Below are 19,664 nucleotides of genomic sequence, written 5' to 3' on the forward strand. Positions count from 1 at the left end.
ATTGGTTTTTATGATAATTACTTTTTTTTCGTACCTGCTGCCAGCAGAGTATGTTTACTAACGGTAATGGGTCTCTCTCTCTCTCTCTCTCTCTCTCTCTCTCTCTCTCTCTCTCTCTCTCTCTCTACCACGGTGGACCCATTCACAAGGTTAATTCAACTCTTGTACTGGATCCTTCTCCTAGACTGGTACCCAGGCATACGGGCTAACCTACCTTCCCAGACCAGCTTTGAAATTGGTTACAGAAACTAAGAAGCGCCTTTGGTGCCTTCACCCCAATTAGAACGGGCTCTACGCCGTGCAGAGCATCAAGATCTACTGTATATAATGTTACATTGCCAAGGTTGTCACGCTGCTGCCACTACCGGAAGCCTTTTATTCCTTTTTCTGAAAACTGTGGAATAGTCTTTCCCATGGTACAGATCTCCGGCCGGCTAATGAAGAATTAGAGGAATTTATTCTTGGTGATAGAAATTCATTTCTCGCTTTAATGTGGTTCGGATTCCACAATAAGCTGTAGGTCCCGTTGCTAGGTAACCAATTGATTCTTAGCCACGTAAAATAAGTCTAATCCTTCGGGCCAACCCTAGGAGAGCTGTTAATCAGCTCAGTGGTCTGGTTAAACTAAGGTATAATTTTTTTTTAACACGGTACAGATGTATTTTCTCAAGAGTAAAAATGGCTGTATCCGTGTTAGGAAGCGATGTGCATACTTGCCCGTGTTGTGTTAAAATAAATACTTTTTGCCACAAAAATATTCCTGTTGAAATATTGGAGTTTTTATTTTTCTGTTCATCCGGGAACTTTGTATTGATGCTTGCGTTCCAGGTTAACGTCCTTTAAAAAAAAAAAAAAAAAGACTTGTACTTTATAAATGTTGCTCATTCTGAATAATAGGAGGAATCGGAAATGTTGTTGGGTGACTTGTTTCGTAGTCAGTATTTTTACTGTTCACGAGCTAATTAACTGTCAGGTTCTTCAATATTCAGAATAAACATTTCAGTTGCGTTCGTTTTCCGCACTCGGCAGCTTATTGAGAACGAGGCGTGACAGTGTTCCTTCGACAGCACTGACGGTTAACAAAGAGATTCAGAACGGCCATTGTACGTCGACGCGTTATTGAGGACGCCATTCCCCTTGACCAGGCCAGACGCCAAGCGTCCTGTTAACGGTGATTTATAACACAAAGGACACCCAAAGATTGGATGGAGGCCGTATTGTTTCGAGAAGGGCCATTTTGGACTGCTTGTAAACATCTGTTACGAAAAGCAGCAGAAAGCGTCACAGCTTGGCAGTGGGCTTGAGTTCTGTACCGAGTCTTGTAATTGCCTGTCGACGTTTGAGGACAGCCAAGTAATTGGTAAAGAGGAGACTGAATGTAAAACGTTTTCAGGAAAGCCAAGATACCGGAGAAAATGCGAAAATATGATTAAAAATGAATAAGGAATTATTTGGAAAATCTTGTGTGCGAGAGGTAAACTGCTGGTTGACACATAAAGTAAATTGTGTAAATTGTCACAGTAAGTAAATGTAGACCAGATTTTGTAATGGTAGCGCAATCTTTTAGCATCATAAAGTGATCCAACTCATTATTCACGTAACGTGTATAACTGGGATCTTAAAATTGGGAAAACTTATCGTCATTCATTTCACTTTTCGTACATTGGAGTAATAATCCTTTTAAACCAAACAAAAACAAGCCAGAAGATTGCTGGGCCTTGAACCAGCCTGACCACCTTCACATATCTCTTGAAAAAGGGTCACAGTTAGGACCTGAAGGTACTCGAGATTCAAGTAGTATGTAAATATTTACAAGTAAACAAGTTATACACAGGAATCTTGTTGGTTTCTCTTTCCAGTGATCCTTCTGTTAGCAATAGAGTATTTTCCTTCTGCAGTTTTTCCAGATATTGTCGATTTCTGTGATAAAGTTCTGTCGTTTCCAAAGGGCAAAATAAGATATCTGCATTTCATTAGAACTGATAAATAATTTATTAATGAAGTGAACCAGTTTTTTTTTTTATCTCAGATTTAAACTTTTATATTTTTGGTTGGATACCAAATAAACTTTTCTAGGTCAGATTTTATTGCTAGTGGACTCAAAACCATAATTTTCTTTCATCTTTTCTCCTCGGTCAAAGAATGAGGTATCCAATGACTGTAAACTTGGTGGTTACACCTCGTGCTGTAATTACAACATTTATACCTGTAAGGGTTCCCGCATAGTTAAGGTGGGATACCTACCTCTCTCTCTCTCTCTCTCTCTCTCTCTCTCTCTCTCTCTCTCTCTCTCTCTCGTGTAGATCCGAGAGTTTCTGTTGATCCAATCGCCGGTTTCATGTATATTGCAGTTTTATTACGTAAAATAACTAAGTAGTTATATTGTTCTATGTCTAAGGTATCTTATAATTTTTAGGCTAAGCAATGCTTGTATTGACTGTTCATTACATGACTTTTGATGCTTTTGATGAGCTTTCATTTTTTTTATTGGAGTCCCTTGCTTTCCAACAAATTTACTAAAGCATTAATTTTTCTTCACGAAATTCAAGATTACGCCTTGAAAAAAACACTGGGACGTTTAACTATATTCGTTTAATTGTGAAGATTTTTGTAAATTGGCATTTAGCGTAAGATTTCTGAACTGTCTTTGGAATTCCTCCATCGAAAACCGGAGCATTTAATAAACCAATCACATGGCCTTAAAAGACGTCCTTTTTTTTTTTTATTCTCACTTATCACCCCACCGAAAACCAGAGCATTTGATCAACCAATCACGTGGCCTTAAAAGGCGACCTTAAGCTCTGGCTACAACCAATTTTTTTAGTTTGTTTATTTTAGGATTTTCTCACTTATCGCCCGAGAAATATTTCAGCAAAGCTTCGTTAATTTGACCAGTAATTGAATTTAGGACCCCGGAGTAATTAGATTGCTATTTTATACACCGGGATATAACAACTTTTTAATCAAGTTATGAACGACGCGATGCCTCTGAGTGAAGTAATTATTTTTTAAAGTGATTTCTTTAATAGACCCGTGCGACTGCAGTTCATAATTTTCTCCGTTGACGTAACGAATGTATCATAGAAATAATTAAGAAGGCCCGGAAGTTCATGTTTAGGAAACAGCCTTATTTAATGTGATGACGTGTAAACGGTGAAGATTATATTATATAAAGTCGTCTTGTTTCCATTCCAATTTTCCATCCTGCCCTCCCGTATTCTCTACGTCCATTCCATCGTGCTTTGTTTTATAGAATAGTCGAACGATCCGACGGACTAGGAATGCGGCAGTTAAAATAATCCGCGATACGACCGAAGTTGTAAACATGCTTGTGTCCCCGGGCGTTGGGTCAAGCGATGCGCGCCCATTCTCTGCTTTCGCACGCAGCTCCTCCATGGGAAAGATCGCCAGTCTTTGTTAATACGGAGTGAAAGTGGTCGCTCGTGGAGAGAGAGAGAGAGAGAGAGAGAGAGAGAGAATGTGCCTGCTTTATGGAAACCAGCTCAGTCTTTTCTTGAGTTTACATCAGGGACATGGGGAGAGAGAGAGAGAGAGAGAGAGCATGCTTTTATGATCAAAACCAATGCGAATTATTCTGGACTAATGTATAACAGGTTTAGAGAGAGGATGAGGATGTATGTGCCTGTTTTTGCTTATCAAAACCAATGCAGTTTGTTCTGGTCTTGGGAGAAAGAGAGAGAGAGAGAGAGAGAGGGAGAGAAATTACCTGTTGATGAGCGGATCCATTCTCCCGGTAGTAGGGATTAGCTCCCCGAGGTCCTTCCTATTGTGGACTTAGACATTACAAATTGCAGATATTGAAATCCGTGATGTTGGACGTGAGACTTCGGCATTGAAGACAAGGTGCCAGATAGAATTACGTCCCGTGTTAGGATCTCTGAAATTGTCAGTGGCATTTCATCTTGGCTCAGCTGGTAGGACATCCAAGAACTTGTCTAACCAGTGCCTAAGTATGTTAACGGGTTAGTTCGTGATGGTTAAGATCCAGTGAGATAGACAGTTCCATAAGTTAGGTGTCGCAAGCGCAAGTGATGATGATTATCATAGAGAGAGAGAGAGAGAGAGAGAGAGAGAGAGAGTGCTTGCTTTATTAAAACCAATACCTACTACTCTGGACTTGTATAAACCAGGTTTAGAGAGAGAGATTGAGAATGTGTGCCTGCTTCGGTTATCAAATTCAATACTGTATAAGCCAGAGAGAGAGAGAGAGAGAGAGAGAGAGAGAGAGAGAGAGAGAGAGCTAGCTAGCTTGTGCCTGCTTCGATTATCAAATTCACTATTCTTTCCAGTATGGAGTTCGTCAGTGCTCCTAATGTGGTGCACTGAAGGCCTCCAGTTGCACCCGCATACTTGCTGTCCATCCTCTCAACTTATTTCTCAGTGCAACTGTGTGGTCTTCTCCTAGGTTCACCCTTGATCCTTGTGCTTCATCTTGTGTACATGTATCTCAACCTTGCTGTCCAACCGCTCCAACTTCCTCTCTACAGTTAATAAAGCACCAAATAGCTGCAAGTGCCCCAGTGCTTTGTTTTATAACCTAAGTTTCATGAGTCATTCAATACTATCTGTTTTGGTCTTGAGTACAAATCAGCTGTCTACAGCCAGGGAGAAAGTGAGAATGCGCTTGCTTGGATTACCACAACCAGTACAATCTATTCTGGACTTAAGCATATACCTGATCTGTAGCTTAATGCACCTGTGTACACACATCACAAAGATTTATAATGATATATGAAGCATGGCATGCACGCGCATACGTTTCCTGTTTGCTTGTCTTCATGCGACCCGTCGGATACCTGAATATTTTTTCACATGCAGATTTGAAGGATTTTTGTAATATTGGCGATGTAACTGCGACCCTCCTGTTCTTACGTACGGTTTGTGAGCTATTGATCTGAAGAAGTATACACCCGTGTGTATCTTCGTAAATAATGTGTGTATGTACTATTCCAGTTTCGTGCATAAAAGACGAGTAAGTGGCAATAAAATTGATTGAATGTTAGACTCTTATTTAGGAACGTGCTAAAACAAAAAATACTTTACATATAGTTTTACAATTATGAGGCATTTATTTTGTTTAATTGTTCATGCAGTGAAGTAGGTAATATGCTGTTCGCCTTATTAGTATTTAGCTGAACAAATGGGCATATTTAGTTACCAGGTGCGTTGTCTCAAATTTCCAGCATTCGTGGCACGTTGCAGTGCTTGTATCAATTCTCGGAAGTACAACTACGGGAATTTTAATGGTTACTGGTTAGGCGTATGAATAGTGGTCTCTTCTACGACCATGTATCACATAAGCAGGCTGTCCACTCGAGTTCGGGACGATTAGGCCGTACTATTTTCGGCCATGAACCTGTTAGGCCGTCACAACTTTAGGCCATAGGAAGTTTAGGCCGTAAGACATGGAGGAAGCCCCTTGGTACGCCGTGTTTAGTACTAGCCCCTCGGGAATCAAAGTATATGCTCTCATTTCGGCCGTTAGCCAGTTCGGATGTTTCGGCCTACATGACTTGGCCGAAACGACCAGGGCCCGTCCACTCGTACTGAGTGGAGAGAAATTTCAAATGCCCCTTCCCTCCTGTCACTCTGTAAGGATACTACGTTGCTCGAGCTTCCATCGCCGCAGCCAGGTTTTTGTTCCCAGATTATGTATTACAGCTTGTCCACAGTTCATTCTGGCTCTTATATTTCCAGATTTATGGGTAGACAGGTAAAGAAAGCTCAAGACCCAGCTGCTAACATACATCAGGACATCGCGGTATCGCCCCCCGGGATCGAAAATGTTCTTATTGCTTGTTTCAGTTGTTGGAATTCCTACTGACCAAATTGTTTCAGTCACTGTCGCGCTGACTCTCAGGCAGCGTTTGAGAATGGATCAAGTTTTACTACTTTCAGTCGCTACTAAGTATATATACGGCCAGGTCTTTTCTTGCAGGTGGGAAACTGAAGTTTTCGAACCGGTTTTTCAGTGAAAACTACTTTTGGAAAGGAGTATTCAGAGCTTTGTAGCGTTTGGTAGTGATGTTTTTGTTTAAGCTGACCTTATTCTAGCACGAGCTTTTGCTCTTGGGCATCACGTCAAGTTATGTTGCTCCACCGTATTTAAGAATTTTTTTTAAAATGACATATTCCTGGAAAATTGAGAGTAGATTGAATCTGTGGGGACTTAATGCACGGGGGGTCCTTCTTTCTGTGTTTTTATTTTTTAAATCAAGCCGAAGCTAATTAAGGACATCTGGTTGTCTGCCTCAGAAGACTTGGCATTCAGAATGAAACAATAGACAAATACGTAACTTTCATAAAAAAATAAATACCTTAGTAAAAGAAAATATCCCCGCACTGCATAAAATTTAGAATTCTTAAAAAAATAAATGGTAGTCGGCATGAGAGAAGGAGTACCTCAGTGTAGCGGACATAAAAGTTTGAACACAAAGTCCAGAGATGATATTATTATCATTATTATGTTACACATTGCCAGAACGTGTTTGCTTCTCTTCAAATCGATGAAAACCACTCATGCATGAGGGGGTTGTCTTGTGTGTACAAAATGCCTGTGTTTTTGTGAATATAAGAGAGTAGAAACTTGAGGAGCCCTTCACCTCTCCGTAATCCAAGGATGAAATCGAGGACTTGATTCCAATATCAAACGCGCGTGCGCCAGCAATAAGAGTGCGGTGACGACGATTATGACGAGGCAGATTGATAGATGGCTTTTTTCCCTTCCCACTCACACCCTACACCCCTCCCCCACCCTACACCCCTCCCCCACCCTCCAGTGCTCGCTGCTTTCACTCAGGGTCTTTGGTGATCAGAAGTTAATTGTGAGGTATCTTTTGGAAGTCCGTATATTTGTTCGTAATATACCTGATATATATTTTTGTATTTGGGTAAGACTTGGCTGAAAGCCAAGGAGTCGCTTCGTAAATTGTAGAATTGTACATTTGTCTGTTTTAGTATGTTTTTGGAAAAAGGTCATTTCAATTTTTAGTTCATGAATCGTTTAGTGAGACGTTCAGTCTTCTTCTTCTTCGTTTAACGTGCTTTTTTCCCATTGATTTTTAGAAATCCTAGGGCGTCTCCCGGAAGTGGCCCACAGAAAAAAAAAGTAGAAAAAGGGAGGACATGGCACAGAAAGACCTGGAAAAAGTTCATTAAAAGTAGCGACCACGAATAAGGATTAAGCTGACTAGTCCATGTATCATTTGTAAATAACGCCTGCTCTTGAAGTACATCTCAGTATGTTGGATACTTAACTTCTTGGGTGGATTTTATATGGGATTATGTTTAAGATATAGTAAAATATATTATTTTGGTTGTGTTGTCACGAAAATTAGAATAGTAAGTAAACCTGGCACCTTTCCAATGCTGTCTCCCCTATCACTAACGGGAGGCTTCAACAATACCCCATCCCAGGGGGAGGGAACCAATCAAAAGGAAACCAAACTCTCTCTCTCTCTCTCTCTCTCTCTCTCTCTCTCTCTCTCTCTCTCTCTCTCTCTCTCTCTCTCTCTCTCTCTCTCTCTCTCTCTCTCTCTCTCTCTGTGGTAGTGAGTCTAGCTCACAACTGGAGTGTGGACAACCCGTATTCATCAGAGCCAGTGTGCCTCGGTTGACGTAATCCGTGAACCGAGGTGCTTTCCGTGAAGTAGGGACCTTTTTGTTGGACGACTGTTGTGTTTTGTAACTAGGGTAGGGGAGAACACTAGGCATGGTTGTTCATGTATACCATTAATACGAGAGGGCCTCGACGAGGGCTTCCTCCCCCCACTTTTTTTTTTCCTGCACTCAAATCCCCTTCACAGAAGCCGAGTAACGGGAAAATTATCACATCAGTTTTCCCCCTTCATCTCTTGAAATTCTTAACGTCGTGGAACTTTTAAAATGAATGCTGCCTTTCTCCTTTACTCCTCTCCCCCGGTCTTACGGACCCATATCCAGGATCAACTACAGCAGTGAATACTTACATCGTCCCTTAGCCTAGCACATCTGCCTCACCAGGTTCGTTTCGCATAGACCCATCTGTTTTGCACTCCCTGTCTTGCCACAGGTCGACCACAAGTCTTACAATAGAATTCTCACTGTATGCTGTTTTGTCATGGCCACGTGCAAGGTCTAGATCGAATGAAGAAGGTGTCACCTTTACACATTGGAAGTTCTTCGTTGGACGAGTCGGTAGAGTTCTTGGCTAGCACACTGCTAGGCCTGAGTTCGAGTCTCCGGCCTGCCAGTGAAGAATTAGAGGAATTTATTTCTGGTGATAGAAATTCATTTCTCGCTATAATGTGGTTCGGATTCCACAATAAGCTGTAGGTCCCGTTGCTAGGTAACCAATTGGTTCTTAGCCAGGTAAAATAAGTCTAATCCTTCGGGCCAGCCCTCTCTAGAGAGCTGTTAATCAGCTCAGGGGTTTGGTTAAACTAAGGTATACCCTTTACACAATGGAGACGTTTACTCGCTTAGTTGCTCTGTTGGCTTTCGGACCTCATTGTGTCCCGTTGCTGGTCACGCGAGAGACTTGAAGACACTTGCAGGTTTGTAATGGTTTTCTTTTGGAAAGCAAAGGTGTTGACTTAGGACATTTGTACAGTCAGTTTCAAGAGGGAGTGAACTTTAAACTGTGAAAGTAATGCTCGGCGAGTTTCAGCCGACTTTCCAGCTTGAGTGTACATGCAGGAATTAATGTTTAATCTTTCTTCCTTCTTCCATACCAAGACACTGAAGTTTTTAAAAGTTTTTTTCGTAAGTATAATGGTCGGAAAAATGTTATAAAGGAAATTTTTTCATCACTGAAATGAAGGGGTCTTGTAAATGAGTGGACATTATAGGCTATTGCTTTCACGTACATAAAGTATTTCCAAAAGACTTATCCCCGTAAGAGGGAAGTGCTACGTGAGGTGCACTGTAGGCACTGCTAAAGGTGGTTTGCAACGTCCCTTCAGCCCTTAGCTGCGCCCACTCTTCAGCCTTTTACTTCACCTTTCTCTTCTCTTGCTATCCAACCACTCCAACTCTCTCTTTTCACTGTCTTGAGCACTGAATGGCTGAAAGTGCCCAAGCGCTTGCTGTTATAGCCTAATTTTCATGAATCGATCAGAGACACTTCTCTGCGCAAGGTGTCCTTCGTCCTTTTCCCTGAAATTTTGTCTCGTGGCCGTGCTGAGGTTTTGCAACGAACGAGCGAGGTCAGGCAAGATCCCCTACATGTTGCAAGAGTGAGTTTGAAAATGCTGCCCCATGACCAAAACTTGAGCAGCAACTTTTCAACTTTTCCTGGTGGAGTGAAAGGGCGCTCGCTGGTTGCCTTCCGCGCACGTGTATGCAATTAACTTGCACATCGGAATTTTGCTTTTAACTTCCTTTGCCAGGGCGAGGTTGTGATTATTAGTAATTATCTTTATAATTATTAGAATTGGATTGTTAGTATATGCTGAATGTTTGGAGGTTAGTGTAGTTAAGAAAAATATTAATGAAGGTATAGATGTTACTGAATATAACATTTAGCTTTTTAAGCTAATGAGTATTCAACTAACCTGACATTTTGCGGTACTCCCAGTGCAGTTATTTAAGCCAAATTATACCGCCTTGAGATCAGTTACAGTGGACTCGGGAATGTCAGGTTCTCATCAGGGGAGAGAGAGAGAGAGAGCGAAATTTTCAATTGAAAAATGCCTTATTTAATTTTGCAGTGCAATTTTTTCGGAAAAGATTGCATTTAAATTATACATGTATTGTTATTAAAAGCATAGAGTAATCCCAAAATTAGAACAAACCCGCTCTTGGCATCGTAAGTAATTCATAGGAACCAGTTACTTTTTAATTGAGCTCTGGCGCTCCCCCTTTGGATTGGCAGTAGGCTATGCATACGCCATTCCTTTTGCGTGACTGTTGATAGTTGGAAGGCTTAAACTGTTGTCAGGGTGCTCCAATGTTCTGACACTTTCATGAGGATATTGATTTATGCTCTTTTGTTTTTCATGCTCGGTTTTGTAAAGTAGGGCGAGTGCTTTTGTGTTTGCGTTTATGGTATGCGCGTGCGCGCACACAGGATCAAGAAAGTGGATGAAATAGATAAAAAAGCCACGTTTTATTATTGAACATAGAGGTCAGTCCATTCTTCCAAGTTATGGTGAACTCAGACATTCATTTTTGGTACGTTCATGTTCTTACAACAGGTCGGTCAAATAAGCGTTTTAAGTTAAACCGTATTAAATCTAATTTATTTAGCCATGATTTCTTAAATATTTAATCACTGAAAAAAATTCAACACATTTCGTAAGTTGAAATTGTAACCAGTTTTCAAAAATTGCTTTTTTTCAGTAGCATGTTTGTCATATACGGTACATTATTGTATTTACAAAGTAGTATATTCATTAATAGATTCTATCCTCGTCAGCAGCAGGAGTAAGCCTTTTCTACCCAATTCAGATACCGCATATTTTATATTAAAGATTTGAGCTACGTTTGGATTTATATATAATCCTCGGACATCATGCAAACTCAGAAAATGTGTAACGCAATGGAGGACGGGATGAATAACTCCGTCCCAATTTCATTCGAACCCCATCACCGAGAACTCGGATGTTATTACCATGACATAAAAAATGCCCGGAATATTTTATTTATTATTTTTGTGGCCTGGTTACGCACCATGGAGATATGAGCATCACTGCCGTTGCACGACGAAATCTTTCGGCCTTGATGTAAAGAATACGTTAGGCCAATATAGCGGGTCATGTTGCCTTCCGATTCGCTACTATAAAGCACACCTTTTTCTCTCTTTTTTTTATACCGCACCAAACACTTGAAATGATGGCAGTTTAAACATTTAGGTTTATCAGGCTTGAATGATTGCTTCTGAAGTAATATTGTTACAGAAGTATGTTTTTCCTAATATACTTTAAATGTAGTTTGATGCTTTGACTTGTGAATATATTTTTTCGTAGTGATTCGAGAGTTTACTTAAGAAACATTGTCAGGGAAACGTTTGGTAGATATTCGACTTAATATAACCTAGAGATAACAATATGAAGATAATTCAGTCTTCATTAGTAAAGAATGCTCTGAAGTAGCTATTTAAAAAATAACCGTACTGAGATGCCTGAATGTAGTTTCTCTCAGATGAAAATTGTTAAAAGGACGGTACTGTGGGATAGAGAGCTCACTTGTTTTTCATTAAAAGTTTGCGTAAACCTCAGGGTTATCAAAACGTATTTTTCTATGAGAAACTTGAGGAAATGCTACGGCAACAGTTTCCTTTAAGTCTGTTCCTTTAAAAGAGACCTGACCTTCCCTTTCGTAAACCCAAAGTCCACGGCTGTAGAATGTCCTCTCCTCCCCCTCGTCTCCGTCGCAATATGTCCTCCTCGAAATTAACTCGGCCAAAGTTATACAATGAAGTTCGAGTGCTTGTAAGACAGGGTTCGCCTGCCAGGTGGTTCAGGAGTGATATTAAAACTTAGGAATATGAATATCTCCCGTTGGGTTATATGGCGCCTGTCTGTTGCTTTATGAGTCTGGTATTATTAAGAAACGTCTGTATTCAAATGCCTCCATTAGATGCACCTGGTGGACAATTAAAGAAAAATGGCCTTTTTGCATCTTAGACTCTTGTAATTGCTGGTTTTTGAAGGTTGAAATTTTGTCTAGTTTTGTGTTGGACAAGTTATGTATTTTTACTTATGTGTCTGAATTCGTCATAAACATTTTTCACCTTCATTAGTAAAATTAACACCTCTAGATTTAACGGGTTTTTCATTTTTTTTTTAAGTGCCTCTGTAGAACATAATCATGACAAAAAATTTAACTTGAAAACAAAACCGGAACATAAATGTACACTATCTTATCCGGATGAAGCTTGTTTGGGGGAAGCTTTGATGAGATCATTTTAAAGTAGTGTGGATATTGCCATCATACCCTCTCTAGTACTAAAACCACCAATAGCCACCATTCTCTCTCTCTCTCTCTCTCTCTCTCTCTCTCTCTCTCTCTCTCTCTCTCTCTCACACACACACACACACACACACACACACACACACACACACACACACACACTCTCTCTCTCTCTCTCTCTCTCTCTCTCTCTCTCTCTCTCTCTCTCTCTCTGTTATATTTAGATGCAAATCCCTTACTATTTCTTCATGCTTTTTCAGAGACAAGGGAATTAGAAAGACAACGTATAGCCGATTTTAATTAAAAGAAGATTGAAAGTTTGGCATCTTCCAACTATGCAGTCCAACTATGGTTGTAAATTCTGGAATTTAGTAGAATATTCATAACATTTTGTTGTTTCATGGAAAAAAGACGAGTGAAGGTGGCAGGAAGGAAAAGAATTGTTTTCCATGTATATTGAAATTTAAATGAATTACATCATGATGCAGTAGTTAGTCATAGGTGAAGAATAACATGAATCTTTGTAATGCTAAATCCGTATGGCTGACTTTTAAGTTATCCTTAGAGGTAGAGGAGTACTTTTGTAATGGCGCTCTCTCTCTCTCTCTCTCTCTCTCTCTCTCTCTCTCTCTCTCTCTCTCTCTCTCTCTCTCTCTCTCTCTCTCTCTCTGCAAACAACACATCATCTCTTGGTAATGTTTCAAGACATCTTATTAATGATAATAGCAATTAGGAATTAAGTTCCTGTTCCTTTCTATATGCAAAATTGGAATGTAATATAAAATTTAAGCCAAAGACCAAGGGCTGGGACCTATGAGGTCATTCAGTGCTGAAAGGGAAATAGAGAGGAAGATGGTTTGAAAGGTGTAACAGGAGGAAAACTTCAAAGTTGCATTGTGAAACAATTGTTAGGAGAGGGTGGAAAGTACTGTAACAGGGAAGAAAAAGAACATGACTGGAGGTACAGCATAAAATGAATAAAAGGGGTTGCAGCTAGGGGTCAAAGGGACGGTGCACCACATGGCGTGCCCAGACAGCACTACTCCCTTATGGGGTAAACATAGGAAGCTTAGTGTAAGTAAGGGAAGGATAGATGAAGGATCACAATCTATATTCTAAAACAAACTTGCGAAAAAGAAATTATATGTTCCTTGCCTTCACTGAGAAGGATGAAACGGCAAAAGAAGCTGGTTAACCATGAGGAATAACTTTCAAGTTAATAATAATCCTCCAATTAAGTGCTTTGTGACTGTGGACACTCCAGCTAGGTGTACTGTATTGTAAGAGTTTTGTGCAACAATCTACAAAGTTTTTTGTGTATAAGAAATACTTGGTAAACTAAAGGTTAAGCAAGATGCAGTTAATGTAAAACAAATGATAATGTACTCGCTAACAATAAGTTTTCATGGAATACTAATTTAAAAATAAACATTTTCTTCATAAATTAAGAGTACACAAGGGAGGGGCTATCCTATATCTTAAATATCTTTGAAACTCTTATACTAATAGAATATTTCAAGAACAAAACATAAGATATGCTTTTCTAGTAATTCTTCTTAATAGCATATGGGCCTGATGAGCCAAGATGCATTGCCTCCAGGCATTTAGTGACTCCAGTACAGGATGTAATTCTGACAATCTGGCTTGTTATATTAAATTCAGAAGTCAGAACTAACATAATATCTTTCAATAATTGTAACGTTTAAGGTTGAGGGGGGTGCGCTTTGGCAAGTTAATCCCTCATCACTGAAGGGGTGGAACCAGTTTCCATGTAGCATATGAAGTTAATCCAATTTCTTGGAAAACAAACTTGACTTGCAAAACAGACCTATGACCTTAATTTTCAAATGGGATTTATTTTTAAGTCAAAGAGGTTAATTTACTGTTAAAGTTATTCAGTACAGTATTTTTATTAATATTTGAATAATAAAATCAAACAAATAGGAGCGGGTTACCATGAAGAACTATATAAGCATGATGAAAAATATTTGTATCTTTAGTACCCATTTGGTCATTAATGAATTTGCATTAATACAATATAAAGGAAAGAATGGTTACAGAATCCTACTGACAGCAAGTGCCTTTCAGATTTTAATAATCCTCCATGTTTGGTGTTGCCTCTAAGGTACAGTACTTGATGAAAGTTACAAACCATTTTTACAATAAAGTATTTAACTATTTTTACAATAAAGTATTTAACTTGGGGAAAATTCTGACATTTTTATTCATAAAGACTAACATGGATCCATAAGACAAATTCTCATATGCATTTTTCCTGTTCTTTGATAATGATGCAACCAAGTATGGTAAGCATTTTGATTTTTAAAATTTTTCTGTCTGTTATAAGGAAACCCTTCTTTTCCAGGATGAAGCTGCTGCTTCCAGCTAAACTACTGTCCAGACTACTAATGATCACTAGTGTTACTGGAAGATTGACGTCCATGAAAATGTGAGTTTTGTTTCTAGCATTTTTTCAAGTATTTTTTATGGGATGAGGTTTGAACGCTTGCCTACGAGAATGTTGATTGCTTATTTACGCGAACTGAATTATTATTTTATCAAGAGAAGACACAAGTGCCTTATGATGCTTCAGAATTCCAGTTTTACACAGAAGGTGATTTGGTATCTCAATAATGCAACAAATGCAGTTGGCATTTTGAATGCATGCTGTTTTACGTAAGAAAACACAGAAACATAAGGAAATTACCTTTCAGTAGATTGGTTGATAATTAGTTTAAAATGGTATATTTTTGTTCTATTTATCCCTGAGAATGTGTTTTACTCTTAATTTCATGTACAGTAGGAGATTTCAAATACAGTATTTTGCCATTGTAATGTTAGAGGCCAAAAGAGATATTATTTTAAAGTTGAGTGGTGTGATACCATTATATACTGTAAGGTTTTAATGGTCACTGTTTTACTTAATTTTTATTCTAGATAATTTACTAGACTGATAGTTTAAGTGTAAATCTTTGAAATTCTAAGCGCCTGGTAGCATTGACGGAATATAAGATATAGTCCTTAAATTCATAACCCCAAAATAGTATAGAATTGTATTGTTAGAATTTTATAACTATAATCTGGCCTTTTTTTATATATATACTACAAGGTGGTGAAATAGTTTGTAATGCAGTCTGTACCTTATACATTAAATTGCATTCACTTCTGTGGTAATATTTTGTCAAGTGTCATTAAAGACCCTTGTCAGGCAGTAAAGGAGAGAACTGGGGTATCACACATTATTTTGTCATTAGGCTACAATACCCCAGTCAAGAGGGAACTTTGACAAATATTGCTGGATGTGCTTGATATTTTTAATTTTAAACTAAGGAGGATGATTGATCATATTAAAATAACATGCATAAACTATGTTTTCAGTGCCTAGGTCAGTAATAAAAACAGTACAGTGCATTGTTTATTGAGTCATTTTTTATTACTGTACTAGAGAATTAATGCTTCCAGAAAGTAAATCACTCAAATTTCTAGGCTTTATTCACCACAACTGAGCAGTAATGTAATGCATAGGGTACAATATTGCTTATGGCAGTCATTTGGAAAATAGTTCATTAACTTGTATTTCATCAATTAAGTACAGTATATGAAATATCCCAGTGTCTACGTTGAATGTTTAATATCAATGTTCAGAATTCATAGTATGGCAATGCACTGTACAGTACTGTATTGCATTGATATCAAAATTTGATAACAGATCTGGATTGCAGTAGAATTTTGATGCGCATTAAAATTTTATTGTGCTGCGATAAGTTTTATGGAAAACGAAATAAATTCTGAACTGTGGCACAAAATTAGCAAAAATGGTATCTTGGATGTTTGATACCTGAAAACACGAAAGCTATGAAATTTCATTTGATCATTAGCACTTTGTGAATTGCATTGCATTAGGTGGGTATATTATATTCCATTTGTCAAATAAAAAATCAAAGCAACTAGCAAGTTGTGGCTTTGCTTTTAACTTTCATAAAGTTTTAAGACATAACTTCAGTTCATGTTGATGCCAAGGTAGTACCGATAGTCGTAGTGGAGTGTCTGTATTTAATATGAATAGTACCTGTAAGAGTTTATAAAATACTGAGGTTGAACAGCAAAGGGAATTACTAGCATTCAGTGATGTGTTAGGGTAGTTTGCATTTTGCAAGGATGTATTATAGCAGTACTTTATTGCATGAGACCCTCTGTGAAAGATCTAATTGTCTGCGAGCTTAGAAATGTTGTACCAGTACAGTATTTTTGACAGATTTTATGGGTTAACTTTCAGGTACCTTATGTGATTGGCTTACACGTCTTTTCCCAGTAGCACGGAAGATTGCATGAGTGATGGCGACAAAATGTACTGTATCCTGCTTCTTTTTATTTTTATGTATTTAAGGCTCTGTGGTAGGAGCCTATGATGGTGATGGTTGCTTTTTCCTTCCCTGCAGCTTGAGGTAGAAACCTTGGAGTGTAACACCTTGCCAAAAAGGGGGGTTGTTGTGGTTTTAGAGGCTGTGTAGGTAGCCGTGCAACAGCAGCATCTTAAAACCTCTTCTCATAACTTCTTGCCCAGCATGTTGCCTCCGCGCCGACCCGTAATGTTTTGGACCTCTGTTGATCTCCAGAGTATGCGTACCCTTAACTTATGAAAGGTTTTATTTTGTAATATGTGTATTCCATGAGTACTTTTTGTTTTAATGTGAACATTATCATTCGTTTTTAGTTTAGCTGCATCTTGCATAAACTTGTTTACCAAGTATTTCTTGTACACAACAAATTTTACTGGAGAATGTTGCATGAAACTGCCACAGTACACCTAGTTGGAGAATCCACAGTCACAGTACACTTAGTTGGAGGATCATTATTACACCTGAAACTTATTTTTTTATGGTTATCCAGTAAATGAAAATCACTTTTCATTTCTTTTTCATCAATCACTGCAGCATGGCACAGCTGTTTTATCAAGTTTATTTTTGACACGCACACAATTACCATTTACAAGGTTTTAGTCTCCTGGACTCTGCTAAGAATGTGCTGTTGTCTTTCAGTGCTTCTTACAGCTTGCTTATTTAGTTTCTTTTGATTGACATTTTATAAAACATAATAAAGTAATGCAAGTATAGAGTCCTCATTCCTCAGGATATGCCGTGTAACAAGTCTTCTAAAAATGTTGTGTTGTATGAAGTTCAAGCTCTGGTAAATTGCCAAAGAATTAAGTCAACATTTTCCAAATTTTTACTTTTATTTTGGTGTAATAGGAATGAACTCTCAAGAATATAGTGTTGAGTCAATGAAATTTCTATGATTTCAATTAGAAAAAGTATATTGGGAGTTATGCAGATTAAATTGTGGTGGTTGTGTGATCATATTTCTACATTGTACACTGATGTCTGCTCAAACAACATATCTGGGTGTTTTCTTGGAAGAGAATCACTGAAGTGTTTTCAGATTTAGTATTTGCAAAGAAAGGTTAACTTGCCAAAATTAATGGCAGCACTTAGCAGTAGCATCTTTTCTTTGTTACTCCCTTCAAATTTTTGGTTTACTGTATTTTTTTTATCTACATTATAAGGATTACATGAAACTGGTGAATGTTTTGATGAAATTTGGGAAAAATATTCCTTGGGTGACTCTGTAATAATTCAGGTATGGTAGATTTCAAATATTTTATTTTATTTTTTTTTTTCAAGCCCTGGAAACCACGCTAAATTGATCCCGACCTTGCAGATGTTTCCACCTAGTTTCACCTTTGTACCCATCTCATTAGTATAAAAAACAAAATGCTCACATGGATGAAAGCATAGACAATACTCATGCTGTAACAGCACTACACCTGTTAATATCATAACCCAGAAATAAAAACTACTAAATATGTGTACTTGTGTTGAAAGTGGCTAAAACAAGTGGTTAAATTGTGATTGGTATGGTGGGAGATTTGTAGTTTAATAATATTGCCTAGTTTTCCAAAATTGGGTAGACAAGTTTCATTCCAAATGGTGTGTTATTGTTGGATCCTAGTAAACCATTCACCCTTGTAAATGTCCTAATGACTTAACTATACCATTGATTTTGTTTGGAGTAAGTCTATCTGTGTCGACTTCTCTTAATGGCCCTTTGTCAGAGAAGAGAGCATTTCTTGACCTGACCCCTTTCTCACTTTTGTGATGGCAGGGGTTACCCTTTGTGCGCCTCAGATTTGTTAGTCCTCTTTGTGTTGAACTTAATCATATTTGATTTAATCCCCCATTCCAATATCTTAGGCCTCTTTTTTTTTTATCTACACAAGTTTAGATTCTTAACTACTGTATTTGGTTTTTGTGATTGTATCCTATCCATTTACTTGTCTTTGCTTCAGCTGGTTCTCCCAGTAATCTTGGTCCTTTGGGTGCTTATGCACCCTTAATTAGGTTTTTTCTATGAAAGCCTTTACTGTACATAACAGTGCAACATTGCTGCATCTAGCCACATTGAGAAGGATTGACTAAATATAGCTATACAGAGAAATTATGTATGCTTTAATAAATTGTTTTTCTAATTAGTGATTCCATTTCTTGTCGTCTTTTATTCCTCATACTGTTTGCCATAAATTAGTCTGTTCTCACTCTTAATGTTTTTTCCTCTCATCTGTTTATTGTATTTTACAAGGAGTTTATTTCTTGCAAAGTCAAGTAAATAAGCTTTTACATATCTGCTTGGAAATAACTTGTAAGTGTCATAAGCTCTTAAATCAGTTAAGCCCCTTCTTGACATGAGCAAAGCATCACTGCAAGGTTCCTCTTTCATGCTAGTAATGAATCATACCTGGAAGAAAAGATTTTTTGAGAGTTTCATAAAAAGGATGTGTTTTCAGTTCTTACAAAATGAGTAGATGGACACCATATTTCTGCTAGATAGCCTGTATCATAGAACAATTACAGAATATCAGTTCTGTATGAGAGGTAAACCTCTCTCAAATGACTTACCATGAAATGAAAGAATGGTTTTATACTACTACAGTATTACTACTACTACTACTACTGCTAAAGATACATGGAGCACTATTTCTGATGGTATGGGTAGTTTTACAGCCTGCATACATGAGCCTCAGGTGTGTCAACCTAAAGAACCCCGTTTGACATCCAGAGGGCCATGGAGCTACTCACACTAGGGCCATAAAGTGTATAAGGTCATCCAACATTTGACAAGGCTTGAAAACTTCCACAGCTGCTGCAACAGACGAAATGGTGAAAGTGTAGGTGTCCTGGCTGCTTGAAGTGTGCCATCTTATGTTTGAGCCACTGAGGCCGGTTGTAGACAACTGCATGGAGGAAGCTCTGCATTTAGTGACACTGTAACAGATCTGACAGTTATACACTTCCAAGGAAAGGACCATCACAATTGGGAAACTTGGAGCACCTGCATTGGAGTCAGTTTTAATCGCATGACCTTGAAAATACCGAGGCACAAAGTTAACATTGCATCTGTTTATAGAAGTTACAAGTTCCCACTGCCAGCACACACAACGAATCCAACCCTAACTCGGACCCCACAGGAACGAAGAGAAGTTCCATCGACCACAAATTTCTGTTAAGTGGGTCACCAGTCACTGAATGCCAAAAACATAATCTTAGGCTTGAAGTCAGGCTTTGGGCTTGAAAACAAACTTGTGCTTCTGTCCCTGACCTCATGAACCAAGCACTTGCCAGATCCTACATGTGACCATATGAAAATAGAAATTTTGTTAATTGGACATCTTAGTTACTTTACAATAATAGGCAAAA

The 19,664-nt window shown here is 38.4% G+C and overlaps 1 protein-coding gene across 12 annotated transcripts in view; it reads left to right on the forward strand.

The window, feature by feature from the left end:
* Positions 1 to 19,664, forward strand: part of LOC136840129 (hexosaminidase D) — a 586,535-nt gene that overhangs the window by 559,046 nt on the left and 7,825 nt on the right. For 6 of the 12 annotated variants that reach the window (XM_067106532.1, XM_067106531.1, XM_067106533.1 and 3 more), the window contains 2 exons: positions 14,279 to 14,362; positions 16,353 to 16,530. In XM_067106532.1, coding sequence (XP_066962633.1) covers positions 16,479 to 16,530 — 52 coding nt within the window. In that variant the 5' untranslated portion in view covers positions 14,279 to 14,362; positions 16,353 to 16,478. Of the gene's footprint in view, positions 1 to 14,278; positions 14,363 to 16,189; positions 16,262 to 16,352; positions 16,531 to 19,664 lie in introns of all 12 variants that reach the window. The other 6 variants (XM_067106539.1, XM_067106538.1, XM_067106540.1 and 3 more) reach the window with 2 other exon arrangements.

This window comes from Macrobrachium rosenbergii, chromosome 7, assembly GCF_040412425.1.
Source record: "Macrobrachium rosenbergii isolate ZJJX-2024 chromosome 7, ASM4041242v1, whole genome shotgun sequence".
In the NCBI taxonomy this organism is placed as follows: Eukaryota; Metazoa; Arthropoda; class Malacostraca; order Decapoda; family Palaemonidae; genus Macrobrachium; species Macrobrachium rosenbergii.